The sequence below is a fragment of the Ascoidea rubescens genome (assembly GCF_001661345.1).
Source record: "Ascoidea rubescens DSM 1968 unplaced genomic scaffold ASCRUscaffold_6, whole genome shotgun sequence".
In the NCBI taxonomy this organism is placed as follows: domain Eukaryota; kingdom Fungi; phylum Ascomycota; class Saccharomycetes; order Ascoideales; family Ascoideaceae; genus Ascoidea; species Ascoidea rubescens.
The window spans coordinates 821,922-838,159 of NW_017962918.1; the positions used below are offsets into that span (position 1 = coordinate 821,922).

Consider the following 16,238-nt stretch of genomic DNA (forward strand, 5'->3'; position numbering starts at 1 on the left):
GCTGCAGATGAACGTCTTTGAGCGCTGGTCCATGCATGTGTTGCAGCGGCGGCGGCAGCGGCGAGTGAGTTTTCGCGATGTATCGTTTTTTCTCAGAGAGCGAGGAGCGTGGAGGGAGCTTCAGAGCAAGCTTTAGAGGGCATCAAAGAGCTTCAGAGGCTGCTTCAGAGAGGCTCCAGCTGGATGAGCAGAGCTGGGCAGAGCTGGAGCAGCAGAAAGCAGAGCAGCGAGCAGCAAGAAGGCAGCGCGAGGGCCAGTGCCTGAGGTATAAAATGGAGCTCTTCTTCCCTCCATTCCTTCAAATTCCTGCTCTTGTGGTAAACAACGCCAAACAAGAAACACACAAATAAACGACGTGTCGTAAACAACACCAAATCTCGCCTCTATTATTTCGCATTATTTATTCCCCAACCCTCCCACCTCACGAAACCTTTGTTTTTTCTCAGGGGATAACAATAAACAAAAACAAATACTCATATCTTCACTATTAATATCGTCGATATCTTTATCTATCTCATCTCTGTCTCTGTCGCCATTTCTGTCTCTATCGTCTCTGCCAGCACCATCGATACCATCTTGCCCCCACATCCTCATCGAAAATACCCTTTGTTTTATCTCGTCCTTTGTCTTTCCCTCTCCTCCATTTTATCCCTTATCTCTCTTCGGTTTAATTTCTCCCTCTCTTATCTCCCACTGCTCTTTCTTTTCTCTTTCCTTTTTTTCTCCATTTCAAAATGAGATTTCCTACAGACTGGGGTGTTCTCAACATGGACTATGGTACCCCATACCTCTTTGGCTTTTCCACTGAAGATTACGTCGATTACTCCATCTTCTTGACTGATTTACGAAGCGTTTGGGCCGAAACTCTTACCAATGAGCAACTAACCCAAAAGGCAAAACAAATTGGCTTTCCCATCTCCAGTAACAACGACATCTATGTCATCGTCAACCTACTAAAAAACTCCCTACTAAACAAAAACCAAAACTCCTACTACCACTCAGAGTTCCTAATAATAAATGACAGCAACTTGAACAAGATTCCCAACGAAATCAGCTTGATTCTAAAACCAAAGTCTGAACCAGACTTCAGATGGAACTTTGACTGCAAAATCCTATCCAACATCGACTCAATAGAGTTCCTAAGAGTCTTTCAGTTCAACAACTTTTCCATCATAAACATTCTCAAAATGCAAATCTTCTCTCTCGTCAACCAGCTAAAACAAAAGGATAACACCATCCAGTTCCTAAATGACATTGTTCTAGAACTAAATGGCCAATCAAAACTACAAAACTGGTCTCTCAACCTAAATAAATTTGACTACAATCTCTGGTGTAGCACCATTCTATACAACGATTTCAAAAACTACACTAACCAATACAGCACCAACACTAACTCCACCACTAACACAACTAACGATTCAAATTCAACCTCAAACCTCAACAATACTCCCTACATTTGGGACATAATAAAAGAAACTGCCTCTACTTACGACTTGTGGAACTTCTCAGGTTTGTACAACGAAGATTGCAAATTATCAAAATACAAAGACTCAAACTTTATGGATCTCAATCTAAGCATGAACCTCCAACTTGGTAATCACACGAACTTTGATATCAATCCCAATAACAACATCAACAATATCAAAAATATTAATCAAAACAACAACAACAACAACAACAACAACAACAATAACAAAAACAAAAACAAAAACAGCAACAACAACAACAACAACAGCAACAACAACAACAACAACAGCAACAACGTTACCGAGAACAATAATCCAATCTCTCAAAATAACATTAAATCAGATACTAACAAAAACAACTCCAAATCAGACACTAACATTAACAGCTTTCCCAATATCCCAAGCGACCCTTTAAATGATAACTACTCAACTGACTCTGATGAAGACACCTTGGATGATCCCTTCAACGACAACTTATCTTCCCAATTCAAAAATATCAAAAACATTAACCTTCCAAATTTACAAAAACTACCTAATCTACCAAAACTACCAAGTTATTCTGAATTGCCTAGAAATTGTAATATTCTTACAAACCCTGATTACTCTCTTCAAAAATATAAACAAATTTTGTCCCCAAAAAAGAGAAGAAAAATTGATCCCCTAAGTTCTGATCCAAATCACAATCCAAATCACAATCCAAATCCAAATCAGAATCAGAATCATCACCATAATGATGATAATACTCACAATACTAATGATAGCACTCTCAGCACTAATAATACTAATAATACTATTAATACAGACTCAATCAAACCCAAAAGGCTACCCACCCCAATCACTTCAACCAAAAACATCAAACTTAGTCCTATCGATAACCTATCTCTATCCTTCTCAGAATATGACATCGATAGCCCAAGAAAAAAACAATCCTTTCAATTTCCTTCTCCAGTTAAAAAAACAAAGAAGAAAAAATTTATCAATCCAATAATAAAAAGAAAACAAAAACTCGCTAATCAAAAATTTACTAATCAAATTGATGAATTTCTTAAAATCCAAAATCCAAACTCAAGCTCAATTGAAAATGTAATTGCAAACATAAAATCAAATGCAAATTCAAGTCCAAGTACAAGTACTGATACTGATACTGATCCTGATACAATTGAAAATCACTCATCTTTGAATTTCAATATTGCTAAAAATAATAACGCCAATACAAATAAAATCAACAAAAACAATTCATTAAATCCATCAATTAAAAAAAATAAAAATCGTCACGATTTTAAACTAAAAAATGAATATGATAATTATACTACAACTGAAAAATTACCAATACCGAATGGTGTAAAAAATCAGCATTTCTCAGATGACGATAAAAAAACCAATGAAGATAAAAATAATACTCAACTCTTACCTCAACCAATTAAAAGAGCTCAAACTATACTAGCCAGAAAAAGAAGAGCAAATATTCCATATTCGGGCGAAATAAAATCTGCTAGGTATGGATGATCTTTTTTTTTGAATTCTTGAAAGGAAAATCTTACTTTTTAATTTTATTTTGTTTTAAAATAAAATTAAATTGAATATTAATGAATATGATTATAATGAAAGCTATGATTTTTTTTTTCATATTTTTTTCTTATCATTTTCTTTTTCTCTTTTATTTTCTCTTTTGTTTTTGTTTCCATTGATATCGTTAATTTTCTTCATATTAATTTCTTATAGATCTGATTTTAAAGCTATTTGTTAATTTTTATCAATTGCTTGATATTTGATTTTTGTTGTTTTCAATTTTTTATTGAAATTATTATTGTTGGTATTATTATTCCCTTTACTTTGGTTTTCTGTAAATACTTACCATTCTATATTAGTTTATTTTCACTTCTATTTTGTGGTTTGGCAGAGATTATTTATATCCTTTAATTCATTTCTAATTTTTTTCTCATTACTATCATTTATCATTTATCATTTATCATTTTAACTATCACATTTTAACTTACAATTCCTATTATTGTTATTTTGTTTATTTTTTTTTTTAAATTATCTCTAGTAATAGTTTTCCTCCCTTTTTTTTAAATATAGAAAGCATAAATAAATCTTTATATTAATCTTGAACAATTTCGTTCCAGTAATTTTTTAATATCTCTAAGGAATCAATATTTTTCTTTGATGAAAAAAAATATAATCCATCAAGTATTAAACTCCAAAATTTAATAAAATCAGTTAAATCATTTTGATTTATAGGCAAATTGGTTAATTTCATTCTAATTTGATTATAAATTTGATCATTATTAGTTAGTATCTCTTCAACATTAATTATATTATCACTATCAATAAATTTGAAAAATTTTTTAAAAAATTCATTCCAAAAATTACTAAGGCAAATGATAATATCTTTGTAATCTTTAATCGAAATATATAAGCTTTTTAAATTATTACTTGATAAAATTTCTTTAAATTCATTTGAATTAAATTCTTTAAATAAATGAGATCTAATCAAAGTAAATATATCATTATAAATCTTCACTGAGCATTCATTAAATGATGGTATCGATTTATAAGGGTTTTTTGGGATTATTTTTTCATTTGATTCCAGATTATATGAGAATGAATTTTCTTTGTATTTATCATTATAAAACGAATCAATTTCATCATCAGATTTATTTTCATTTTCATTGAAATATTTGGAGTCTCTTAAATTATTATCATTAAAAGTATGAGTATCATTAACAGGGCGGATATCATCAAGAGTATGGGTATCAGTACTAGTATCAATATTAATATTGATATTATCATGGGGAGTATTGATGTTTTCCAAATAAATCCTTTTAGCAATACTTTCAGCATTTATATCTTGAACAAAGCTGACAGTTAAAATACGATCCTTTAGTGCTTTTAAACACAATATTTTATCATTTGACAATAATACAACCAATTTTTTTAAAATTTGTTTAAAATATAAACAGCAATCCCAAATTGAATCGTCTTTAGTTAATCCCTTTGTTATAATTTGAGATGAACTTTGACATTTAATATAGGGATTATTATTAGCAATTTTTTTAAATAACCAATCACTGGCCAACCTTGCCAATTGACCAACAGTTTTGCCCTTTCCTGTTGATAAAGATTTAGAGTATTTTGAGGAATTTTTCAAACCATCGAGTTCTCTTATAGCAGTTATAGGAATTATTAAGACATGGTGGTATTTTCTAGACAATTTCACTAAATTTTCCAACACATTCAAATGAGACAACATGAAATTGGTATCAACAATTAACACGGATTGAAGTCTAGTCAATGGTTTAATCTCCAAATGCAACTCATTTATAAATTCCAACTGATCAGGAGCATGTTTAGATTCTAATCCAACACTGAACTGATTCAAGTCTAGTTTTTGACCAAAATTGAAACTAGAATTAGAACTATTTTTAATATCAAAATTATTAAGATTGTATGAAGAAGAATTGTTCCTTATATCGTTGACTAGATTTATGATTTGATTGACATCATTTTGATCATTTATGTTAAACATCTCATGGTCTCCATCATTGTCAGTAGGTATGCTAGTTGAATTTAAAGAAGTTGATGATTTGAACTGATGATTCAGGACAAAATCAGCCTGATTGTCACTTTGAGAATATTGGCTATCAAAAGAAGAAAGGATCTCGTCCAAAGTGGTCTTTCTTTTATATTTGCTCATGATGTTTCCATATTTTAAAGAACCAAACAAGAAAAATTTTCTTTTATTATCCACGAAAGCCTAAAAAGCTCTGCAAAACAAAAACAAACAGAAAAACAGATCTTGTCCCTTTTTGGTAACAATTCAGGAGGCGCCACACCATTGGAGTTGCGCGAAAAATAAGAAGAAAAGGAAGAGAAGAGAAGAGAAGAGAAGAGGAAGCAACAGTAAACAAGATACAGAAACTGATGGATGGGCTTGAGAAGGTTGTTGAGAACCCAGATTCGTTAATGGAGGTGTATTTGCCTAGGGACCACGAGCAGCAGGGCATTCACGTCGTGGACTTGGTTGGTGTTTTTAGTCCCAGCAAACATGAAGCAAATGATAGCAATTACTGGATTCTCTTGAATCAACAAGTGGATCTTGCATTTGAGGTTTTCGAGGTGTTATGGAACTCAAGCAGTCTACATGTTTGTGCTGATGGTGGTGCTAACAGATTGCACGATTATCTTGTCAAATGTTCTGTTGCAGTTGATGACTATTTGCCGGATTTTATCATTGGTGATTTGGACTCCATTCGTGATGATATCAAAATCTATTATCAAAATAGAGGCATTATCGTCATCAAGCAGGATACTGGCTGGGCACCAGATATATTGAAAGCTATCCATATTTGCGAGTTATTTTTCCACAAGATTATTACAGACAAAAACGATGCTGAGTTCTTTCAACAATTTGATGAGGTTGGTGGGTTGGTTGAATTCACTCAGAAAGCAGTTGGTGAGATTCATAAAGCGAATAAAAAATTGAAAATTCTGAGAAAAATGAAAACTGTAATGTTAGGTGGTATTGGTGGTCGGTTTGATCAAACATTGCAAACAATTTCTCAAGTATATTCCCAACATCTAAACTGTAATGATATAATCTTAGTTAACAATCTGGACATTATGGCTTTGATACCGAAAGGGACAACTTATATCAAAGTGTCAAACTATCTTAAAGACGATTATCAATTCAAAGGTTTCAATGAGCAGAAAGAAAAATCTATTCTAGGAACAAATTGTGGGCTTTTGCCTGTATTCCAACCAATCACTATCGAAGAAACTATAGGATTGAAATGGGATGTCAAGAATTATCAAACATCTTGTCAATCAAAGATTAGTTCTAGTAATGCTTTGCATGCAAAAAATTTTATCATAATAAAATCAGCTATGGAACTCATGTTCAATGTTGAATTGTTTAGCTCAGAGTAATAAATTATTTTGCTGAAAAGGAAAACAAAATAACTTTTTACTCTGTGATTGAGTTTCGAAGATATCTCTAAAAGGTTTATTATTGAATTTCAAAACATTTTGGTAATGTTGTGCATCCGCTTTTAGATAATAGATATAATGTGATGTAATATACACAGATGCATTCCTGGATTTACACACATTGGAGAAGAGTGAGAGAATTTCCTAATTTGCTCAAACCGCACTGGAGATGAAAACGGAGAAAATAGGTGTAGTAAGACTAGCTGATCATTGGCAAATGGAGATAAGGCAATTTTGGGTTCTTGCAATAATCTTGAATAATAATTACGATTTAGCAATAATAATTTCTAATAACAAAGTGGTAGTGCAGATATACAACAATAAAACAAAAATCTCTCAAAAAAGCATGCATGTAATAAAATAAAGCAATCATATAAATTATGGTCAGGCACACACTTGATCTACTTAATATATAAAGGGTTGAAATTTTTAATTTGTTTTTCAGGCTCATTTAATTTTGTTTTATCCATTCATCATAATTTATTTACAGATACAAGTTTGAGAAATTCTCGTTAATTATTTATAAATTATTAACTATTAATAACCATTCAGTTACTCATTTTTGATTATGGAATCATCAAATAATAATAAACTATATCAATTGTTTAATGACAAGTATAATAGCGATGATAATAGTCATGGTAATAACTATAACAATTATGATAATTATAACAATGATCATGTTCCAAGAAACTTTCCCGAACATTATTTAGGTAACAAATCAGGATCAGATTTAAAATCTAATGATACAGATTTCAGTTTACTCATCAATGTAAACGGTTCTACTGGATATAAAGCTAATAACACAGACTGTTCCTCTACCTCATCTTTATTTTCCAGCGCTATTGATGACTGTGTTTGTGTCTCCAATCCAATGGGCTTTTGTAAACATGCTTGTGACCATAGTAAATGCATTGAATTTCGCTTGAAAGTTCTTGGAATAAACAATCACAATTATCAACAGAGTTTGTTGTCAAGTTCAGACCAAGAGGTTCAATCATTTGAAGAGCAGCATTTTCTTGAAATGGAATTGCTTCAAGAGGAATATTGGCAATATAGACAACAGCAATTTTAGAAATCTCAAGACACAAATAAACGAGATTTACAATCATATGAAAAAAATTTTCTTCAAATAAAACAATTGCAAGATCAGCATTAGCAATGCAAATACTAGTTACAAAACACCATACAACAATTTTTTTTTTGCTTATATTATTTTGTACCACATTATATTTGATATACCTCTTTTTTATTAATACACAAAAAAATATTTGTCACCATCTTTTCAAACTTCAATTTCTTTTGAAAAAGCTGAAAAACCTCGATCCAACAGCACGGATCCATTTCCGTTTTGCCCTTCCCCTTCAGAGATCCAGAAAGCTATTAAAGTATATTAAACAATAAACAAATGAGCTAAGAATGGACAAGATGGAATTGAATTCGATTTAAATATTACACAAAAATGACAGCAATGACAATAATAATAATAGAAACACCGATATATCTATACTAAGCAATAACTGGAATCAAATTAAAATTAAAATGAAAGCTTGAAGTTTTAAAATTTTTTTATGAAATATCAAAAAGCTAGATATAAAGAAAATATAATCAGAAAACAATATACTATTTGAATACTATAGAATCAGGACTCTTCTCACCGAACAAGAAGTGTATATAATATATATAATGTGTAGTAATGAGCGACACATTTATCCTTGGCTGTTGAATTGAGGACTTTGTTGTTCTTAATTCCATATAACACCTCTCATGGCAGGACAAGGGAATACTAACATCTTAGATATAATAAATGTTGAAAGAAACAAAAATAATGTTCCAAAAATTTTGAGTGTTAACCAAATTATACTTTTAAACGATGTTGTCGAGAGAATATAATTAGTGATTTCTTAAAATGAGAAATTATAATCCTGCACCACAAAAATTTGATCTCATAGTCAATCATTTAGTTCAGTAGCCTCACTAAAACCATGAACATCGTGTTAATCACCTATATAAATCAAATGTAAATCTGAATATTCAAATTCAATTTGATTACGGAAATGAAAAGAGGTGATCAAAATGGAAAATAGCAGACGCAAGAACAACTAGCAAAAAAAAACAGTATGAAACAGACCAGCAAATAGAAACATAAAAAACAATACTAAAATATAATCCAAATATATATAAAATTCTTGCTATATAAATAGAATGAACTATTAAGCAGCGGGATACCATCGAAGAATAGAGAAATAAAGGTTGAAGGATAAGATAAAATGCATGCAATCTACACCACACAAAAATATCAAAGGACATTTGCCTTAACTTGTACCTGCATCACTATGCATGAATATAAAAACCGAGGATAAATGTGGCACTTATTGTTCCGTGGCTGATTGATACATTGGGATGCGTTGACATATTTAAGAGTCAATAATAGAGCTTTTCACTAACCATAAAGCATGTAATTTAAGCTTTTGAGATAAATATTTCATTGGTTTTTTTTTTATTAGTCTGAATTTCCAAAATCAATTTGCTGAGATAAAATTTTTCAATTGTTTTCCATCTTTTCATTTTGGGGTTGACGGATTGATTTGTGGTCTAAAATATGGGAAATCGCAATTCGAATTCGAAGTAAAAAACTAACTCATGGAAGTACCATATGATTCTATTTCTTAACACGATATAAATACTGAACATTTCTCTTATAAACTATTTACATAATATATAAATAATAAGCCATCAAGAAATATACAATCATTCATAACACTGTATTCATAAACAGTTTATATGAATTCTAACAATTACAGAAGATCATCAATTACTTGAACTGTAATAAATAAAATCATTCCAATGTCTCATTAAAAAATTCTTGATTGATGCAGTACTTTTGAAAATACAAAAATATTTAATATTCAATTATGGTTTGAGAAAAATGAAAATCGAAAATTGATTGAGGTTTTATTTAATATTGATAATGATAGTTTACTGATAAGCAATGAAGGAATAGAGAAAACGGATTATAAAGAAAATAAACGGATAGAATTGTTTGAGTACATGAAAGATGCTTTTGGTAAAAATATAATAAGATATCATGAAAATGATATAACCAAAATCAAAGAATTAGAAAGAGATATAACCTTAGCAAAAGTGTCAAACAATTATATCGTGTGTAAATATTTAAAACGAATTGGGTTAATTGGGGTGCTTTGAAAGAGAAATAGACATTTTAAGTAAAGTCAAACATAAAAATATAATTGGAATGAAGGGTTTAATTTTAGATGAAAATGAAAGAGTAATTGCAATTGGATTGGAATATTTTGAAGGAAAACGTTTAAATAAAATAAACCAACAAATAATAGAACAAATCGAAGATGCCATTAGATATTTACATGCAAATAATTATTTTCATGGTGATTTGAAACCAAGTAATATATCGATTAATAATAAAGATAAAATTAAAATGCTAGATTTTGGAGCATTTACAACTAAGTACAATCCAGACTGGATAGTCGATAAAGAGGCTGATTGGATCTGCTTAAAGCTGATTAAAAATATACTTGCTAATGCTAAATAACTGGCAAAGTAACTGATTCTATTTTCTCAATCATCGACATATCGACAGGATGATTGTATTTTAAAGTACTCTCTTGCAATTTTAACAATTTAACCTCACCTTGAAATAATTTTTGACCTTTTATAATTATTTTATAAATATGATTTTCATTGTAATTTTTTAAATTGAAATATTTCCACACTTCAGGAGATGGAGCAAAAATAAATGTGACATTTCTTATACAACCTTTGTAATTTAATTTATGATTCAGTATATACTATTTTGACAGTTTTGTACGTTCTTTTACTATTATAGTTTTCTAGAAAATTCAATTGCTCAACACTGTTGTATCACGTAGTTGAAATATTAACTTCTCTGTCCACTTTAATTAATTGTATTTGGTTTTAGTCTGAATTACACAATCTTGGGTTAAAATCTGTTAATATTACTTGGTTGATAATTTTAATTATTTCTTTAAGATAACTTGGATTTAAATTATCTCATTCAAATGCTTTCTAAATCTTCATCATTATTTCTTAAGACTAATTTAAAAATACTCGAGATTTTTCCTTCTTACAGACCTTGGTAGAAAATAGCTGATGGGATGCAGTTTGACAGTCAAACATTGAGTGTGCCCACACTTGATCTCTATTGTAGCAAAATCAATTATATAATAACTACAACTGAGTGTTTTAGTAAGAGTCTTATTAGTTATAACATTAGTTTTTTATTCTTAACAACTTGAAATTTTTGGCAGCCAAATAAAATTAGAAATGAACAAATCAGCTAGAGTGAGATAAAATCAAATAAAATCAAGGTCCAATTGTTTATGGACAAACAGCTTTTTACCACCAGAACCAATGTAGTCACTGACTATATGACCATTACCTCTTAATTGGTATTGGTAACAAACCAAGCCCTCTAAACCAACAGGACCCCTTGCATGAATTTTATTGGTTGAGATGCCGACTTCAGTTCCAAAACCATATCTAAAACCATCAGCAAACCTAGTTGAACAATTCCAATAAACCCCAGCAGAATCAATGCCACCAAGGAATTTATTAGCAGCAGATTCATTTTCAGTTATGATCGCATCAGTATGTTTTGACGAGTGAGTGTTGATATGGTAAATAGCGTCTTCTAATGAATCTATTGATTTGATAGCAATGTCCAAGCTTAAAAATTCTTTGCTGAAATCTTCGTCAATATTAGCGTCTTTGATGTAGTTCAAGTCTGTGTTGTTTTGAATTAAAAATGATTTGATTTCAGGAGTTACGTGAAGAGTGACTTTATTTTCAATTAAAGCATTTGCTAAAGGAATTAATTGGGAATTTAATAAATCCTTATGAATTAAGACAGACTCGACAGCATTGCAACCAGCAGGATAATTAATTTTGGCATCCACAACAATTTTCACAGATTTCTCCACATCAGCATACTGGTCGATATATATAGAGCAAATCCCATCAGCATGACCTAAAACAGGAATTTTGGTATTTGATTTAATATAACGAACCAAATCGTTCGAGCCTCTTGGAATGACTAAATCGATATATTTATCTTGATCCAACAAATCAGAAACTTGGGATCTTGAAGAGATTAATTGAATGGAATTTTTTGGAACTTTGGTTTTATTCGATAAAACTGTATTAACAATTTTCGCCAAAATTTTGAAGGTGTTAAGGGATTCTTTTCCACCTTTAAGGATAGCAGCATTACCAGACTTGATAGCCAATGCAGTGATATTTGCAATGACCTCAGGTCTTGATTCAAAGATGATTAACAAGACACCCACTGGGCATGTAACTCTGTATAAATTCAAGCCTTCGTCTAATTGCGTGGCCAAGTTGATCTTGCCAATTGGATTAGACAAAGCAGCGACGTCCTTGATGCCCTGCAACATGGAGTCAAATTTGTCAGACTTGGACAAATCCAAACGTTTGATCAAACTTGGAGACAAGTTTTGCTCAGTGGCTAGCTGCAAATCGAGCAAATTGGCCTTCAAGATGTCCTCTTTTGCCTGCAATAAACCATCGTAGATCTCATGTAATGCGTTGCTTCTTTCTTCGTCTGAAAGGGTCTTGAGAACAGTTGACGCCAAATGGGCCTCTCTTGCAATCTGTTCAGCCATTTTGTACTTCTTCACTGGTGAGAAGCAGAAACAGCACTCGTTGAGATGCGAAAATATCGAGGAACCGCTGAGTCATCGCTGTCTCGGGCCGAGAACGGGCAGGAATTGCCGTTACTGAGTCAGCGCTGAGTAAGCGGCTCGAATCCCTGAACCATTGTACTGGATAACGCGGAAGCTTATTTTAGACCAGCATCAGATTTGTGCTGCCGGATCTTCGCTTCTTTTCTTCTTTGCTTCTTTTCTTTGTTTCTTTACTTCTCTTTGCCTCTCTTCTTTTCTTCTTCTGCTCTTGGTATGTTTATTTCTATTATCTACTCTGTTGACGATGATTCAAGACTCCCCTAAGGCTTCTCAATCCGAAGAGATTCACTCTGCTGACCAATTAACCACGCTTCAGCTATCGACTGACCATTCCAATAAACTTACAGTTGATGAGGTTGAGATCAAACAGCATCACCGCAAGACGAAAGTCGTTAAGACAGGCGATGACCAAACCAATTCTAATTTAAAATTGTTCAATTTGGTATTTGTTGCCGGTGCCTTCTTTGGTATGTTATTGGCTTTATATTTTGGTGCCAAACAATCTGGTGTAGAGTTATCCGAGATTGGCGATAAGCTAAAAGATTTTGATATTAAAAATTTCGAATTGAAGAATTTTGATTCTTTTCAAAACTCGTTTCTGGAATTTTTTGATGACCTTAAAGATAACTTTCCAACCCCGATCTCTAGCATTATGCAAGATATCCAAGCTCAACCTGAATCCAAAAAAGATCATGCAATTGACGCAACATTAGACTTTGCAATTGGAAAATACATGAAAAGCTTGCACAACCTAACAAGTAGAAATCCCGTCATTATGGTTCCTGGTGTTATAAGTACCGGTTTGGAATCCTGGGGACTTGAAGGCACTCCTGAATGTCCATCACAAAACCATTTTAGAAAAAGACTATGGGGCTCCTTTTATATGTTGAAAACAATGTTTTTAGATAAAGCTTGTTGGTTACAACACATAATGCTAGATCAACAAACTGGGCTAGACCCTCCCTTTTACAAAATTAGAGCTGCTCAAGGGTTTGAAGCAACTGATTATTTCGTTGCGGGCTATTGGATTTGGGGCAAAATCCTAAATAATTTAGCTGCTATTGGCTATAACCCAAATAACATGATCAATGCTGCCTACGATTGGAGATTATCCTACTTGGATTTAGAAAGAAGAGACGGTTATTTTTCAAAATTAAAACACCAAATCGAATATCAAATGAAGACCAATGGCCATAAATCTGTTTTAATTGGTCACTCTATGGGTTCTCAAGTCATATACTATTTTATGAAATGGGTTGAGGCTTCTGGTCCTCATTTTGGTAATGGTGGTTCCAACTGGTGCAATGATCACATTTCTTCTTATATTGATATATCTGGTTCCGTCTTGGGGACCCCGAAGGCAATTGTAGCCTTGTTGTCTGGTGAAATGAAAGATACTGTTCAGCTAAATGCCTTGGCTGTTTATGGTTTAGAAAAGTTTTTTTCGAGAAAGGAAAGATTAAAATTATTAAGGTCTTTTGGTGGTATTGCCTCAATGATTCCCAAAGGTGGCAACACAATTTGGGGAAATTTATATAGTGCTCCAGATGACGAATTTGGTAATAGAACCTCAAATGATGACAGTTTTGGTAAATTTATTGGTTTCCAAAAACAAGTCGGTAAATTCTCTGACAAAAATTTAACAATGGAAGAAAGTATTGATTTATTATTAGATCAATCTCCCGAGTGGTTTCATAGAAGAACTTTAGAGCATTACTCCTTTGGAATCGAATCAAATAAAAAACAATTATTACTAAATAATAAAGATTTTTCAAAATGGAGTAATCCCTTGGAAGCACCTTTGCCATATGCTCCAAATATGAAGGTTTATTGCTTTTATGGTGTTGGTAATCCAACTGAAAGAGCATATACCTACAAAGAAGAACTACTGAAAACTCTGTCCACATTGAATTTAACCATGGAGTCTAACGCAGAAAACGCGGTTATCTTTAGTGATGGTGATGGAACAGTATCGATTTTGACTCACACAATGTGTCATAAATGGAAAGAAGAAAATTCTATTTATAATCCCGGTAACAGTAAAGTGAAAATTGTTGAAATCTTGCATCAACCCGATAAATATGATATCAGAGGAGGAGCCAAAACAGCAGAACATGTTGATATTTTGGGTTCAACTGACTTAAATGAGTTGATTTTAAAAGTTGTATCAGGTAGAGATGATTTGATTGAAGAAAACATAATCAGTAAATTGCCTGAATATATTAAAAAAATGAATTTTACCGTTTGAATAAAAAAAATCAAAGAATCACAATATTAAAATATATCTATATAACATATTTTTACTTGACTTTAATTTTTCCCTTTATACTGTTTTGTTATATATTATTTTGTTATTTCACTTGTTTATTTTGGTGTTTGTGTTTTTGTGTTGTTTCTTATTTTGTTTTAGTTTTCTTTAATATGAGAATTCTGGGATTATAAATAAATTGAAGATTGAAATTCTAATTAGACTGAAAAAGAAATGGAGTCCTAAAGATATTTGTATTATATTCGCGGTAAACTTATTATAAAAGATTGAATATATGTATGAGTTATAATTATATAGACATATTTATAATATTCATAATAATATTCATAATTATAGTCACTAGTCAAAAAAAGCAATCAAAAAGAATATATGCATTCAAAAAAAAAATAGAAAATAAAAACTTTAAATTAAAATTTCCCATTGATCAAATTAACACCCATATTAAGTGCAGTTAAATAAACTGTTTTGCCAAAATTATGAAAATCTAAAGTCGAGGATAACACATCAACAAAACCAAAAGGAAGCATTGATGGAATCCAACCTTGAGCTAATTCCAAGGCCCAGGACTCACCAGGCATAGTGTATTGTTTAACATGACCTTTTGGCAAATGGTGTTGGTCTCCAGGCTTGAAAACCTCAGGGTACAAGGAATTTGAGAAAGAGGCTCTTTGTTGACCTCTTAAAATCGTGAAATAGTCATCAGCAAAATGAACACCAGTGTGGCCTTCAGTTCCAATTGAAGTGCCAAAAAAGATCAAATATTCAGAGATAGAAGCATGCAAAATAAACATGGTCCCCATTGCACCGCCGGCATTATTGAACACCCATTCATCGTAATTAAAACTGTTGATTAGATTTTTGCCATATTTCAACTGTAATTCGTGAGCTAAATCGGTCAACAAATCGTTGGTGCTGTTATTCAAATTTCTGTCGATGACTAATTGAGAGATTTCTTGCAATTCTTTTGGATCAAAGATATAGTGGTTTGGTAACCAAGAGTGAAATAGCGAGTTTGATAGAGAATAAATTGCTGTGCAGATTATAGGAATAAGAAATAATAAACGCATTTTTCAAACAGAAGCATAAAAATCGAATATGAAAAAAAAACTAAAGAATGAAAAACTAAAGAATAAAAAACTAAAGAATAAAAAACACAACAAAAGCCGACAAAAACCAAGAGTATAAAACAAAATTAACAAGCGTTCAAAATAAAACAAAGAAAGGTTTCATGGTTGAAATTTACCCATATCTCGATTCTTTTATACCCTCTCGATCTCTCACATCAGATCTCTCGATCTCGCTCATCTCGCAATGCTCGTACCGCAAAAGCCAATACGACAGTTCCAGAAACACGGTTGTGTTAATGCGTATCACAGTACTATTTCAGTGTACCGCGTATTTGTGCATAGACCCACAACCACGGTAGATATGATTTTTGATCCGTGGCGAGCGATAAGAAGCGAGCCGGGTAACGGGTGGATCAAAAGCCGTTGCTAGCAGTGGAAAGCCGTTAAAACCAGCAAGAAGCAGTGGTATAGTGGAAACACTCAGGGTATATAAACAGCGGCAGTTGCCCCGATTCTTGCTGCCTAATGCCAAAGATTTCTCGGTTACTGACAGTTAAATTGCTCAATTGGTTACCAAAGCAATCCGTTACTTAACTACTTGATTATTCATCACTCAACTGTTCAATTGACAACTCTGGTGCTTTCCACTTGATACACTGATACTTGGTGAACATTGAACATTGAA

The 16,238-nt window shown here is 32.1% G+C and overlaps 9 protein-coding genes across 9 annotated transcripts; 6 read left to right on the forward strand and 3 right to left on the reverse strand.

Moving 5' to 3' along the window:
- The first annotated feature begins 15 nt into the window (after positions 1–15).
- Positions 16–542, forward strand: ASCRUDRAFT_147611 (uncharacterized protein). The gene has a single exon (XM_020189252.1). The coding sequence runs from the start codon at positions 78–80 to the stop codon at positions 348–350; it is 273 nt and encodes a 90-aa protein (XP_020047519.1). The 5' UTR covers positions 16–77; the 3' UTR covers positions 351–542.
- Positions 543–3,270, forward strand: ASCRUDRAFT_147621 (uncharacterized protein). Its single transcript, XM_020189253.1, has one exon. The coding sequence runs from the start codon at positions 735–737 to the stop codon at positions 2,970–2,972; it is 2,238 nt and encodes a 745-aa protein (XP_020047520.1). The 5' UTR covers positions 543–734; the 3' UTR covers positions 2,973–3,270.
- On the reverse strand, positions 3,110–3,753 carry ASCRUDRAFT_75919 (uncharacterized protein). The gene has a single exon (XM_020193271.1). The coding sequence runs from the start codon at positions 3,724–3,726 to the stop codon at positions 3,568–3,570; it is 159 nt and encodes a 52-aa protein (XP_020047521.1). The 5' UTR covers positions 3,727–3,753; the 3' UTR covers positions 3,110–3,567.
- A 1,835-nt stretch (positions 3,754–5,588) lies between these two features.
- Positions 5,589–6,380, forward strand: THI80 (thiamine diphosphokinase; the record flags this gene model as incomplete). The annotated part of the gene is made up of 1 exon (XM_020190010.1): positions 5,589–6,380. A coding segment is annotated over one exon (792 nt), but the record flags the coding sequence as incomplete, so codon positions are not given.
- A 643-nt stretch (positions 6,381–7,023) lies between these two features.
- Positions 7,024–7,530, forward strand: ASCRUDRAFT_70418 (uncharacterized protein; the record flags this gene model as incomplete). Its single annotated transcript, XM_020191792.1, has 1 exon — positions 7,024–7,530. One exon carries the CDS (start codon positions 7,024–7,026, stop codon positions 7,528–7,530), a length of 507 nt encoding a protein of 168 aa, XP_020047523.1.
- A 2,181-nt stretch (positions 7,531–9,711) lies between these two features.
- On the forward strand, positions 9,712–10,026 carry ASCRUDRAFT_8150 (uncharacterized protein; the record flags this gene model as incomplete). Its single annotated transcript, XM_020194625.1, has 1 exon — positions 9,712–10,026. The coding sequence occupies one exon, from the start codon at positions 9,712–9,714 to the stop codon at positions 10,024–10,026; it is 315 nt and encodes a 104-aa protein (XP_020047524.1).
- A 781-nt stretch (positions 10,027–10,807) lies between these two features.
- On the reverse strand, positions 10,808–12,136 carry PRO2 (glutamate-5-semialdehyde dehydrogenase; the record flags this gene model as incomplete). The annotated part of the gene is made up of 1 exon (XM_020194626.1): positions 10,808–12,136. The coding sequence occupies one exon, from the start codon at positions 12,134–12,136 to the stop codon at positions 10,808–10,810; it is 1,329 nt and encodes a 442-aa protein (XP_020047525.1).
- A 550-nt stretch (positions 12,137–12,686) lies between these two features.
- On the forward strand, positions 12,687–14,465 carry LRO1 (phospholipid:diacylglycerol acyltransferase; the record flags this gene model as incomplete). Its single annotated transcript, XM_020194552.1, has 1 exon — positions 12,687–14,465. One exon carries the CDS (start codon positions 12,687–12,689, stop codon positions 14,463–14,465), a length of 1,779 nt encoding a protein of 592 aa, XP_020047526.1.
- A 242-nt stretch (positions 14,466–14,707) lies between these two features.
- On the reverse strand, positions 14,708–15,687 carry ERG2 (C-8 sterol isomerase ERG2). Its single transcript, XM_020193272.1, has one exon. The coding sequence runs from the start codon at positions 15,551–15,553 to the stop codon at positions 14,894–14,896; it is 660 nt and encodes a 219-aa protein (XP_020047527.1). The 5' UTR covers positions 15,554–15,687; the 3' UTR covers positions 14,708–14,893.
- Between the last annotated feature and the right edge of the window lie 551 nt (positions 15,688–16,238).

Coding starts and splice junctions, on each gene's coding strand:
- ASCRUDRAFT_147611 (XM_020189252.1), top strand. CDS start 78: ATGTATCGTTTTTTCTCAGAGAGCGAGGAGCGTGGAGGGAGCTTCAGA.
- ASCRUDRAFT_147621 (XM_020189253.1), top strand. CDS start 735: ATGAGATTTCCTACAGACTGGGGTGTTCTCAACATGGACTATGGTACC.
- ASCRUDRAFT_75919 (XM_020193271.1), bottom strand. CDS start 3,726: ATGAAATTAACCAATTTGCCTATAAATCAAAATGATTTAACTGATTTT.
- ERG2 (XM_020193272.1), bottom strand. CDS start 15,553: ATGCGTTTATTATTTCTTATTCCTATAATCTGCACAGCAATTTATTCT.